Below are 14,010 nucleotides of genomic sequence, written 5' to 3'. Positions count from 1 at the left end.
AACTGGTTCATCCACAAAGTTGCTAAAAAATATTTGCAGCTATGGGGACAGTCACCAAATTAAGCTGATTTTTTATTAAATTTTTCTCTTGTGCCTTATTGACAACCCCTTCTGAGCCACCAGGGAAGCCCAAAAAAGCTTCTTGGTGTGACCCAAATGGGACAACCACTTATACCTGCTAGTAATATTTTTCCCCATTTTTGTTATCTTAAATGAAATTACTATCAAGAACCTAATCAAATAAAAGCTCAGGATTTATTTTCTTGACTATACCAATGGATTACCCAGTCCTATAATTCTAGAAGCACTTAGCCAATTTCATTAAAAAAAAAAAAAATTGGTGAAATCACATTGATAAACTCATATTGGTGAAAAGACCAACCTAATGGTTAAGAGATGTTTGTTATTGTACTAATAAAAGAATTGACACTTGCAGAATATGGGTGACTTAATCCAAAGAACAACTGGGGCAAGTTCTGTGGCTGAGCATTTTACATACATCATTACTAGAAGCACCAACACATCTGGAAAAAATAATTACTTGCAATTTAGTGTGAATGAGGGCCCTGTTATTTTTCCAGGAGTGAAGTAAAGAAACATGAGGTCCCTAAGTATCCTCATGGGGGAAATGGCCCCTTTGTGAAGAATATTCAAGCCAGACTTGGTTTTATCAGCAAGTCACCAAAGACATTACGGCCTTTCCTAGGTGGGGTCACGTGGGAGGGGAGGTTCAGCTGATGAACATGTGCCATGAACTTCTGCCCTGTGCACAGCTAGTTGTGTAATAGTAGCTGCTTTGGGGTAGAGGGAGTTCTTTTTTTTTTTTTTTTTTTAAACTTGGAACACTCTGCAAATGTTCTGTTAACATTCATTGCTTTTTATTGTGGGACTAAACTTTCAATATGTAACTCTGTTTTCATCATTGTTAATTATTTCTGAGAACCTTTCTCCATATTTTGTGACAGTAAAATCAAAGTCTGTGGTTTCTAGAATCAGAGAGTTTATGATATGTAGGAGAGAGTTATGATGTGGCATGGAATGGAGGACAAACCTTAAATATCTATATTTATGTATGAAATAGGATTGCTAAAGTCCATTGGTAGAAGTACCCATTTTGGTGAACAAGTCTACTTATCTGCAGGATTTTGATCTAGATTCCAAAATTCGTGCTGAGATTGGCAGGAAAACAGCTAATAAAATTCAACGAGTGGAAAAGGAATTGGCTTGGGAAAAGGAGAAACATCAGCTTGGTCTAAAGAAGCTACAGAATAGGTAGGATCCATATTTCCTTCAAGTCAAGATGTTTATGAACAGATATTTGAATAAAGTAGTTTCCAGTGGTTTTATGGAAGTGGTCAAATAGTCGGTCTCCTACAGTACCTACTAATTCCTAAAACTCTGGTAATCCTCTCGTCACTGCGGCTATTTCCCTGAACTCATTCCTTTCTCGTTTAAATCTGCAAAATTTTTACAAACCAAATTATGTCATATGTATTTGTTTTTGGTTTTTGACAAATTATTTATCTTATATTTAATTAACACAGTATGTATGTGTGCATGCTCAGTCAAGTCCAACTCTTTGCAACCCCATGCCCAGGCAAGTATACTGGAAGGGGTTGCCATTCCCTTCTGTAGGGGATCTTCCCAACCCAGGGATCAAACTTATGTCTCCTGCATTGAAGACAGATTCTTTACCACTAAATCACCCAGGGAGCATCAAAAATAAAATAGAGGCAAAGGACTTGTAATGAAAGATGACAACTTCCTATTTGATTCCTCTCATGCATTAATGTGACTTCCCAGAGAAGACTGCTTTTTTCTTTCTGCCTTTTTTAGATATAATTTACATACATAAATGCATAAATCTCAATACATTTTTGTAGATACGTAAACACAAATATCCACTACCTAGAGTAAGAACATTTGTAGCACTCCAGAAAGTTCCCTTGTGTCCTCCTCCCAGTATTTACTCTCCAGAGACGAATGTTTATCACCATAGATTAGTTGTGTCTGTGAACTTTCATATATATGGCAAGCTTCAGTATGAACTCTCTTGAATCTGGCTTTTTTATGCAGTATCATGCCTAAGATTATCCATGTTGATGCAGGTAGCAGTTTTCATTACTTTGAAATATTCTAGTCAATGGTTATACCACAATTTATTCATCCATTTAACTGCTGATGGATATTTGAGTTGTTTCTATTTTTGGCTACAGGGAATAATGCTGTTACGAACATTCTTGTGTATATGCCTTTTGGTTGACATAAGCACCTTTTTTCCCCCTAGATTTATTTATTTGTGGCTGTGCTGGATCTTCATTACTGTGCACAGGCTTTCTCCAGCTGCAATGAGCAGGCTTCCCTGGTGGCTCAGTGGTAAAGAATCTGCCTGCCAATGCAGGGGACACAGGTTCAATTGCTGATCCGGGAAGATCCCACATGGTGTGGGACAACTAAGCCCTGTGCCACTGTTGCTGAGTCAGCACTCTGGGGGCTGTGACCCACAACTACTGCACTTACATGCCGCAGCTACTGAGGCCTCCATGCCTAGACCCATGCTCAGCACTTATTTCAGTTTGCTTGTTGATATAACACTCCAAACCTTCTGTCTTTATATGGAATTCTCTCTGTCTCTTCAGATAAATTCCCTCTGTGCTCGTCCAAATTCCCTCTTTTTATAAGGATACCAGTCATGTTGGATGAGGATCCATCCTAATGATCTCATTTTAACTTGATTACCTCTGTCAAGACTTTATTTTCAGATAAGGTCATATTCTGAGCCACCTGGGATGGTTAGGACTTCAACATATTCTTTTTAGGTGACACAGTTCAACCTGTAACACTCATGCTTGCCATCACTGGGCAGTGTCAGATCTTTGCATTTCAGTTATTCTGTAGTAGTGTGTCAGTGTGATTTAAATTGACATTTCCTGGATGAGTGACACTTTTCATTCCCATTTCCTATACTTATTGGTTATTTGTATATTCTCTTTCATTAGATGTTTGTTCAAGTCTTTTGCTCATTTAAAACCTTTATTTGGCTGTGCCACATCTTAGTTGCAGCATGTGGGATTTAGTTCTCTGGCCAGGGATCAAATCTGAGCAGAGGGCTAACTTTTTATGGTTAGTGCTTTTACGGTGGTTAAGGATTCTTGGCCTTTTTCCAGTTTGTGAAATAATCCTCCATTTTCTTCTAGAAGCTCTACTGTTTTGCCATTTTCTGTCTTGGATAATTTTTGTGGGTGCTGTAAGAGAGATCAAGTGTCTTTTGTCTCTGTATTGATATCCAGTTGACCTACTATCGTTTACTGATAGGTACATTCTTTCCTCACTAGATTGTAGTGATGCTTTTTTCTAAAGTCAGGTAACCATTATGTTGAATCTATAAATCAACTTAGATGCAACCGAGATTTTAAAGGAATGATTACATACATAAATTAAATTAAATCCTAAAGTTAAAAGATGAGGAAATGTGAACTGCTGCCAAAAAATAGCAACAATGAAATTGATGAGGAACTTTTAAAAGATAAATCTCTGTAGGCTATAAGAGGAGGGTGAACCAGAAAGTAGTATGAATTCCTGAGCTTAATGTTTTTGTAGAGAAAATAGGGTAATATATGATATACATTTATCATCTCCCCATCTATTATCTATCATAACTATATGAAATATGTATTATTTTGTATATGTACTATATGAGATAATAGGAAAATGAATTGCACTTCCTCAGAGTTTAATATGATCCACTTACCATAAACTGCAGTCTGTTTGAAAATTTTGACTCTTCTACATACTGGCAAAACCATGGTATGTTGTTAATAATGAGATGTTTAGTATTTTCATGAGAAAATTCTACTTTAAGTGCTATTCAACTTCCACTACATCCTTGTTGGTATATACATGGTTGAATTTTGGACTCAATATGATGTAATGGTATTGTTTATCAGTATGTACATTGTGATCTTATTTTATAGTGTAATAATTGTGTAGCATGATTGAAATGGTGACCATTACAAGTACTTATTTTCCCCCAGATTTCGTGGTTCATTGGAAAGCGATATTATTGTAGTTCATGCCATTCAGAGTGATCACAAGATATCCTCCTATAGGCTTGTGAAACCCTCTAAGTACTCCAAAACCAAACGGGCAAGTCAATCAGAGAGAAGACCAAGCAAATTTGAGAGGTTTGAAAAAGAAGGAACTGGAAGAAAGGATAGCCAGAGAGATACAGGTAACATAAATGACAAGAAGGCTTTTGAGTCCATATTTATCAAAATTTCAAAATTGAATTATCTTTTTGTGAGCAGAACCTTTTGATTCCCAGTTATGTGACTAAGGGTGAATAAGAGCACCAAGTACTACTGATTTATTGCTTCCCTTGTCCAACTGTTCTTAAATCTAGGATTTTCCCAGATGCTAGTTTTCCTAGGAAGTGTATGTTCCCAGACTCCTGGGCCCCACCCCAGATTGTAGGGCTAGAACACAACTCACACTCTTTTCCAAGGACATAAACAGAATGATGAGCTGAGAATACAGGTGTGAAAATAAATCTCTAATCCCTGCCTCCTGTGACTGCCCACAGGGTGACAGGGGTGAGAAGAAGCAAGACAGGAATTCTGGGAAGAGATGTGGAGAGCCTAATCAAGGGTAAAGGGCACTGCAGCCTGGCCAGATGTAGGCTAGAGCCCATGATTCAGTACTGACATTATTACTGTTTCACTCTCTTCATTGAGAAACATTTAATGGCTTCTTTCTGCTTCTAGGATAACTTCTGAAACCCTTATCACATATTTAATCCTTCTGCGACATATCTCTATTTTATCCCCAATAGTGTCTTCTCATACTGCTTGATTGGCACATTTAGCTTATTGTCCTGCTTGCTGCTTCCTAATTATGTCTGAAACGTCCACATGCAGGTTCCTAATGAAGTGACCAATTCACTCCTCTCCTCTCTGAATTCTACCATTTTGGGGGGATCCAGATCAAATTATACTTTTATTTTTTATTGACGTATAGTTGATTTACAGTGTTGTGTTAGTTTCAGGTATACAGCAAAGTGATTGTTTACACACACACACACATATATTCGTTAATCAGATTCTTTTCCCTTGTAGGTTATTACAAAGGTTGAGGATAGTACCCTGTGCTATGCAGTAGGTCTTTGTTGGTTATCTATTTTATATATACGAAATGCACTTTAATTATCAAATCTTTCTGTGGCCACCCAGGGCATATTTAACTTATTTTTCCACAGTACCATATATTTGAAATATGAAATAAAATGGTAACCATCCATATTATTTAACATTTTTCATGTATATCTAAAGTGTTATCTCTATGTAGCTTGAACAAAAATTGAATAATTCCTCTAGTAGGTACTTATAATTGATAAAACCAATAGTATTATTTTAATTAATTGTTACTGAAGTATAATTGACCTACAAAACTGTGTTAGTTCCAGGTTACAATATAGTGATTCCATATTTCTATACATCACAAAATGATCACCGTGGTAGGTCTAGTTATTATCTCTTACCATACAAAGTTATTACTATACTATTGACTGTTTCCTGTGGTGTCCATTTCATCCCCCTGGCTCATTTATTTTGTAAGTGGAAGTTTGCACCTCTTAATCTCCCTCACCTATTTCTTCTTTCGACCCCTTCCTCTCTGGCAACCAGCTATTTGTTTTCTGTATTATGAGTCTATTTCTGTTTTGTTATGTTTATTCATTTGTTTTGATTTTTTAGGCTCCGCATATAAGAGAAATCATACAGTATTTGTTTTTCTTATTTCAGTTAGCGCAACACTCTCTAGGTCATCCATGTTGTCACAAATGGAAATATTTTATTCTTTTTTTATGACTGAGTAATGTTCTATTGTGTGTGTATACCTCATATTCTTTATCCATTCACCTATCAATGAACACTTAGTTTGCATCTATATCTTGGCTGTTGTAAATAATACTGCAATGAACATAAGGGTGTATATGTCTTTTTGTGTTAGTGGAACTTTTTCCCTTGGAAAAATACCCAAAAGTGGAATCCTGGATCATCATATGGTAGTTCTGCTTTTAATTCTTGAGGAATCTCCTGCATCAACTTACATTCCTACCAACAGTATACAAGTGTTCCTTTTTCTCTATCTCCTCACCAACACTTGTTATTTGTCATTGTTTTGATAATAGCCATTCTGACAAGTGTAAGGTGATATCTCATTGTGTTTTTGATTTGCATTTCCCTGATGACTGGGCTTCCCTGGTGACTTAGACGGTAAAGAATCTGCCTGCAATGCAGGAGACCTGGGTTCAATCCCTGAGTTGAGAAGATCCTCTGGAGGAGGAAATGAAATAATACTCCAGTATTATTGCCTGGAAAATCCCATGGACAGAGACAGGCTACAGTCCATGGGGTCGCAAAGAGTTGGACAAAGCTGAATGACTAACACCCTCCCTGATGACTAGTAATGTTGAACATCTTTTCACGTGTCTGTGATAAAGCCATTAATTTTAAGTTCTAGATTTGTGAGTTTCTGACCAGTTTTTAAATTGGCTGGAGACCATTACAGTTGATACATATCACCTCAAATTACACATCAAATATGACTCACTTGCTTTTCTCTTCCTCCATCATCATGTTACAGAACTCTTTCCCAGCTTCCCAATATCTACCAGTAGTCTGTTATTCATGATCATGTTCTTTACTTCTTTAATATATGTCTTATGTCACTGGTTTTTTAAAAAATAAATTTCTAAGGAGTAAAAATTGTGATTTATATCTCTTTATTTTGGTGTTCTAAAGTACTTATTGCTAAGTCATTTCAGTCGTGTCCGACTCTGTACGACCCCATAGACGGCAACCCACCAGGCTCCCCTGTCCCTGGGATTCTCCAGGCAAGAACACTGGAGTGGGTTGCCATTTCCTTCTCCAATGCATGAAAGTGAAAAGTGAAAGGGAAGTCGCTCAGTCGTGTCCGACCCTCAGCGACCCCATGGACTGCAGCCCACCAGGCTCCTCCATCCATGGGATTTTCCAGGCAAGAGTACTGGAGTGGGGTGCCATTGCCTTCTCCAAAAGTACTTATGGTGGGGTTTAATTCATATTAATTGCTTAATATATACCATAACTATGGATTCGGTATGTTCTTGGATTTTTAAAATGTGGCAGATTGAAAACAATATTTGAGTTTTGCTTGATATTCCGTAAAGATTGAAAACAATTGTTGGCTCTCTGTATAGGTGGAAGTATTAGTGTGCCAGAAGAATCAGTCATAGAGAAAGGGAAGAAATTTCGGCCTAAAACCCTAAGTGAAATTATGGTGGAAAATCAAATTGAGAAAACAAGGAAACTTATATTAAAAGCTGAAAGGGCCCAAATGAAGATTCAGCAAAGAAAAAAAGAATGGGAGGAACTGTAAGTTTTTTTTTTTAAATCTGAAATTGCACCGCAGACTCAGAATTATGCTTTTGCTTTACGATTGAATTTGATTCTATACCTAGGATAAAGTAGAAAAGTTAGAGTTTATTTTTCTGTTTATGGCTGTGTTTTCGGTTTTTCTGATAGGTACAAAAGTAAACCTGATGATGACTATGAAGATCCCAAAGATGTTCAGGCCATCAGAGAGGCCCAGGTATTTATGGGAGACTTTAATCTGAAGACAGCCGCGGACTATAAGATACCCGAACACATGAGAATAAATGCTGCCAAGAAGGAGGAGGAACTGGGATACCTAGACTCTATGGTACTTACCCATAGTTTTCATGACAATGAGACATTCCTTTTTTTTAAAAAAAATTCTGCTAAGACCACCCATTTTGTTATCTGATCCATAAAGATATACAATCTTGGAAAAGGCCTGCATCATTTTCCTAGAGTAATGCCCATTTTTACACATGAGGAAATTGAGTCCTAAAGATAAGAGATTTATCCATGATTATTAACATCACAGAACCAGTATTCAAATTAGTTTTTTGGTTCAATACCAGTTTCATGGGTGAAAGCAATATATTTTATGGAGTTTGAACCTCTGAAATTCAAACACATCCTTATTGGATATTGTTTTTGGCTGCTGTGGACTACCAGAAACTTAGGAAAAGAGGCTACTGTGCTTGCCTTTGTTTGAAGGACTTGCAGAGTTTTGTAGGTGACTCAATACTAAACAATTAATATATTTCATTTTGATTCTCTCTGCATTCTTTCAAACTGCTTCTAGTCATCCTGATCTCTCATACCTGTTTTCATACTAAAGTTTCCTCTCCCTGTCATAGTAATTACTTTGAATTGACAAGTGACTTTTCACATTCAGAGGCTCTGAATGTGAAAAGGCATCTGAGCTAATATTTTGAGGAGACTTTTGTATATGGTCACTTAGTATGACTCTGCACATTGCCCATTTCAAGGCATCACATTGGAAAGAGTGCCAAGTCATCCCACAGGTATAGTACATTTGAATATTTTGTAATTTTCTGAAAAATGGAAGTAAAGTATCTTGAGGAAGGAGTGTCTCTTTCAATTTCACCAAAGATGCTGTACTTACCAGCATCAAAGATTCCAGTATGGCAATTCATAGCCACAGGTAAATTTTCATAGCTCATAACTATATTTTTCTAATCATATGGACATTTTTAACATTTTATTAGTGACTGTTTGGATTGTTTTTATAGCTGTTTGTCTAAGGAAACTTATGTTTCAACTATCATGTGTCATCCTTTCTCATAGAGAAATGTTTTTTCAACCACAATTTGCCAATCAGCCAACCTGAAATTTCGTGGTCCAGCTAGAGGTGATGGACAGGTGTGATGTCCTGAACTGAACTGCACTATACTGAAATCTATTTTATTAAAGTAATAGCATTAAATAATGTAGAATACACTAGTCCACAGGTCAGAAGATCAGAGTTCTGTTCCACTTAATCTCTGCCATTTAATAGTTATATAAACTTGGCTAGTCATATAAATCTCCCAAAGCCTCAGTTGTGTTGTCTATTAAAAACAAATAGTATTTCTACCAATGAACAACAATAAGACAAGACATGTGTTCTTTAGAGAGTTAATAAGCAGTCATTCTTTTTTTAAAAAATTAATTTATTTTTTTATTGAAGGATGATTGCTTTAAAGCAGTCATTCTTATCATGGTTAAATTTAAAGTCATTAAAAAGTATCAAGCATTTTATTTATTTAAAAAATTAAAAAAAATTTTTTCGTGGCACCAGACATGTGCCATGCCATGCCATACCATGCCATAGACATGGCATATTAGATCTTAATTCTCCGACCAGGAATCTAACCCACACCCCCTACCTTGGAAGCGTGGAGTCTTAACCACTGGACCACCAGGGAAGTCCCTCCTCAAACATGTTATAAATGGTATATTATACATCCCCCTCCCTGTGGCTAGTATTTAGTGTGTGAGATATTTGGAAAACTAGAAAAAGAAGCTTGGTATGTAAATAGGGCTCCTCAAAGACATTGGCCTTACAGGCATCAGGCTGGTTTGGGTTCGTTCTTCTCAGCTTAATTTCAATCCTCCAGGTACTTCAGACGTGGCCCCAACTCACCAAAGGGCTGGATTTTGACTTTAAATCTTAGTGGTTTAAAGGTTTATTCTTAAGTATGTAAAACATGTCCTCTATTTTGTTGCAATAGCTTGTAAATACATTGTAAGTTTTATAAGACTACTTGAAGAAGTGCCTTTTGATGTTTAATTTTCATTAACCTGTATATTTATGCAAAGTTACTCTTAATAGCTTTGGGGCCATCTGATTGCCTAACTGCACACAGGAGTAGGGTTGCATGTGATTATAGGCTCTGGTAAACACATTTAAGAAAGACAGACTGGGGAGGGGACTGGCGGTGAGGAAGCACCTGTGGCACCAGGGAGCGGAAGCAGGGGTGTAGCCTGGCTTAGATAAATGCAGAAGGAACCAAGGAAGAATCCAGGAATCTCTTGGTGTGGCGCGATACTGAAATTCAGAATCATGACCTTGCCTGCACAAGGAGTTACAGACATTACGTGGCCAAAATACAGAATTAAAACAGGTTAAACTGTAGTTTGATACTAGGTGGATACCCTTGAGTCTAAGCCCATGGGACCTGAGTTTCCATCAGAGAAGGATGGTTACTCGTGTGTTCCTAACCAAAGGATGACCTTCCCCCTCCTGGGATCTGGCTGAGTACAGGGCTCAAGAAGGACTTCTGTGAGTAGTGGGACGAAGACAGGGGAACTCAGCCTGATAAGCCAATTGGGGGACACCAGAGGTCATATCCAGACTGTCTCCCCCTTATGGAGAGATGAAATAGGGAAAAGCCTAACCATCAGAGAAAATAACTTGGTAGTGAACAGGAATGATCACAAAGATTTTATTCTCGAATTTTTCTAGGCATACCAGTCAAGGGACAAAATCAAGTCATGTTTCAGACTGCCCTTTGTGGCTGGGTTGTCATTTCGCTTCCCTCCTGTTCCTTTTCTCAGGCCTATTCAAAGAAAATGCACATGAACAAGAGCATTGTCTCTCTTCGAGACCTTAAGGTGGCTGTCATCGAGGAAATACAGTGTCTGGTGCAAGAACTGAAGAACATTCAGTCGACTCTTCCTGTATTCAAGCACCTGCCCATTCCCCAGGTCCCTCAGATATACCCGGAAGAAGTTCCAGAAAAGAGATTTCAGTATGACGATGAAACCCTCCTAGCTTTTAAGCAACAGCAGGTGAAAAGTCAGGATGAAAAGGCCCACCAGGTGGGACAGACAGCATTGGCAGGCTCAGCTGGAGGCTTCCTCAGACTCTCTTCTGGAAAGGAGTGGGATTTGACGACACGTGATTCGTTGTCTAGAGCATCAAAAGCATCAGCATTCAGTCTGGACCTTCCAAAGTTCACAGAATTTGAAAAAGCAGATCCAACTGACGTGGAGCTGGAGATTATGAAGAGGGAGGAGATCAAACACGTGTATATGCAACAGTATTTGATCAACCGGGTAAGAAATGCGACAAAGACGGAAGAGCTAGATCTAGATTCTTACTTATTTTTAACTTCTCTACATTAACCTCCCCATAAACTCTGACCAGTCCACAACTCACTGATAGCTTGGCTTCCCTCCTCATCCCTGGACTTCTGAAAATCATTCTGTTCTGCCCAGAACTTTGGAGCTTATCAACTTTTTGAAAAGCTATGAATCAAGGGCAAATCCATATTAATTGGTATCTAACTAAAGTCACGCTAAAGAAGTGATGGAGCAGCTTTCAGATGATGGATGGAGCATGATTTAAAACCTTCCAGTGAAAGTGAGGCACCATCTGCCTTTCACCCCTGCTCTTTCTCTAATGTATGATTTGCCCTGTTAGTGGGAGTGTTCACGGTTAACAGCTAGCCTCAGAATCATGGAATAGCAAATATTTTTATTTCTAGGAAAATCAGGACCAGGTTGGGGCCAGTTGTGTGCAGGAGGTGCTCTGAATAGGGGAGGAAAAAGTCCTTTCTGGGATGGAAAGCTCCCCCCTGCCAGTTGTGCAGTCGCCTTGTTCAGTGTGTCTTTCTGGCCACACTCTGAAGGCACCCCCTGTTACCCTGCCCCAACCTTACTCATCACCATTATGTCTACTTCTTCCAGTCCTGTTTTCTCAGTCTTCCTGTTTCTCCCCACTCACTTCCCTCCTTCTGAGTTTCATCTGTGCATTTTTCTTTGCTATTTCCTTCTGCCTACAATGACTTCCTTTCAAAGTTGCCATCATTTAAAACTCAGCTCACTTCCAGACTCGCTCCATAATCTTCTGCCTTCACTACGTACTCTCATTTCTTCTAAACTCCATTTGCACTTAAATCAGTACCTCATGCTTTATACTTATTTTTCCTGATGTTTTGTATTGTTAGTTTTGTCTTATAACTTAGATTATGCAATTTTTAATTGAGGTATAGTTGATGTACAATGTTATATGTTGCTGCTGCTGCTAAGTCACTTCAGTTGTGTCTGACTCTGTGCGACCGCATAGACAGCAGCCCACCTGGCTCCCCCGTCCCTGGGATTCTCCAGGCAAGAACACTGGAGTGGGTTGCCATTTTCTTCTCCAATGCATGAAAGTGAAAAGTGAAAGTGAAGTTGCTCAGTTGTGTCTGACTCTTAGCGACCCCATGGACTGCAGCCCACCAGGCTCCTCTGTCCATGGGATTTTCCAGGCAAGAGTACTGGAGTGGGGTGCCATTGCCTTCTCCGATGTTTTATGTTACAGATGTATAATAAAATGATTCACAGTTTTTAAAGTTATATTCCATTTGTAGTTACTATAAAATATGGTGCACAATAATCATTGTAGCTTATTTTATACCTAATAGTTTATACCTATTAATGTACCCTTATATTGCCCCTCTCTTCTTTCCTCTCCCAACTTGTAACCACTACGTTGTTGTCTATATTTGTTTCCTTTTTGTTATGTTCACTGGTTTGATTTATTTTTTTTTAGATTCCACATATTACTGCTAACATATAATATTTATCTTTCTCTGACTGACTTAATTCACTAATCATAATATTCCCCAGGTCCATCCATGTCATTGCAAATGGAAAAATTTCATTCTTTTATATGGCTGAGTAGTATTCCATTTCACATATGTATGCATCACATTTTATTTTTCTATTCATCTGTTTATGGACACTTAGATTGCTTCCTAAGTGTTGCTTCCTTAGGTTGTATTTTGAGAGACCTCCCTCTCCACATTCTTGATAATATTTGTTATTTGTGTATGTATGTGTGTGTGTTTGATGGTAGCCATTCTATGAGATGTGAGGTGATTATCTCACTGTGGTTTTGATTTGCATTTTCCTAGTGATTAGCAATATTGAGCATTTTTTCATGTGCCTATTGGCCACCTGCATTTCTTCTTTGGAAAAATGTCTATTCAGGTCTTCTGCCTATTTTTAAATCATTTTTTGATGTTGAATTGTATGCGTTGTTTAGACATGTTGGATATTAACCCCTTATCAGTCATATCATTTGCCAATATTTTCTCCCATTCAGTAGGTTGTATTTTCTTTTTCTTTTTTGGTGATTTCCTTTGCTATCTTAAAGCTTTTAAGCTTAATTAGATTTGTCTATTTTTGTTTTTGTTTGCTATAAGAGACAGAGCCAAAAAATATATATATATTGCTATGATTTAATTTATGTCAAAGAGTGTTCTACTTATGTTTTCCTCCAAGAATTTTATGGTTTCCAGTCTTATGTTTAGGTCTTTAATCCATTTTGAGTTTATTTTTGTGTATGGTGTTATAGAACTGTCCCATTTTCCCAGCATCACTTATTGAAGGGACTTTTCTCCATTGCATGTTCTTGTCTCCTTTGTCACTGATTAATCGACCATATGTGCCTGAGTTTATTTCTGGGCTCTCTGTTCCCTTTCATTGATTGATGTGTCTGTTTTTGTGCCAGTATCATAGTGTTTGATCATTACAACTTTGTAGTATGATCTTGAAGTCAGGCAGTATGATTCCTCCAGCTCTGTTTTTCTTTCTCAAGATTGTTTTGGCTATTTGGGGTCTTTTGTATTTCCATACAAATTTAAAAAAAAAATTGTTCTGTTTCAGTGAAAATTGCCATTGGTATTTTGATAGGGATTGCATTTAATCTATAGGTTACTTTGGATAGTATAGTATTTTAACAATGCTGATTCTTTCTATCCAAGAGCATAGTATATTTTTCCATCTGTTCCTGTGGTCTTCAGTTTCTTCCATCAGTTTCTTAGAGTTTTCTGAGTACAGGTCTTTTACCTCCCTAGGTAGATTTATTTCTAGGTATTTTGTTCATTTTGAGGTGATGGTAAATGAGATTGTTTCCTTAATTTCTCTTTCTGATAATTAATTTTTAGTATATAGAAATGCAAAAGATTTCTATATATTAACTTTATATCCTGCAACTTTACTAAATTCATTGATGAGCTCTAGCAGTTGTCTGGTGGTGTCTTTAGGATTTTCTATGTATATGTCATCTGCAAACAGAAATAGTTTTGCTTCTTCTTTTTCAATTTGG

The 14,010-nt window shown here is 37.5% G+C and overlaps 1 protein-coding gene across 5 annotated transcripts in view; it reads left to right on the top strand.

The window, feature by feature from the left end:
* Positions 1-14,010, top strand: part of CFAP44 (cilia and flagella associated protein 44) — a 126,764-nt gene that overhangs the window by 77,104 nt on the left and 35,650 nt on the right. For 4 of the 5 annotated variants that reach the window (XM_055568169.1, XM_055568166.1, XM_055568168.1 and 1 more), the window contains 5 exons: positions 1,142-1,272; positions 4,035-4,231; positions 7,238-7,412; positions 7,563-7,740; positions 10,470-10,970. In XM_055568169.1, the coding sequence (XP_055424144.1) occupies positions 1,142-1,272; positions 4,035-4,231; positions 7,238-7,412; positions 7,563-7,740; positions 10,470-10,970 (1,182 nt within the window). The remainder of the gene's footprint in view (positions 1-1,141; positions 1,273-4,034; positions 4,232-7,237; positions 7,413-7,562; positions 7,741-10,469; positions 10,971-14,010) is intronic. The other variant, XM_055568167.1, reaches the window with a different exon arrangement.

The sequence above is a fragment of the Bubalus kerabau genome, chromosome 2 (genome assembly GCF_029407905.1).
Source record: "Bubalus kerabau isolate K-KA32 ecotype Philippines breed swamp buffalo chromosome 2, PCC_UOA_SB_1v2, whole genome shotgun sequence".
Classification (NCBI taxonomy): domain Eukaryota; kingdom Metazoa; phylum Chordata; class Mammalia; order Artiodactyla; family Bovidae; genus Bubalus; species Bubalus kerabau.
This window is presented reverse-complemented; position numbering and strand designations above follow the sequence as displayed.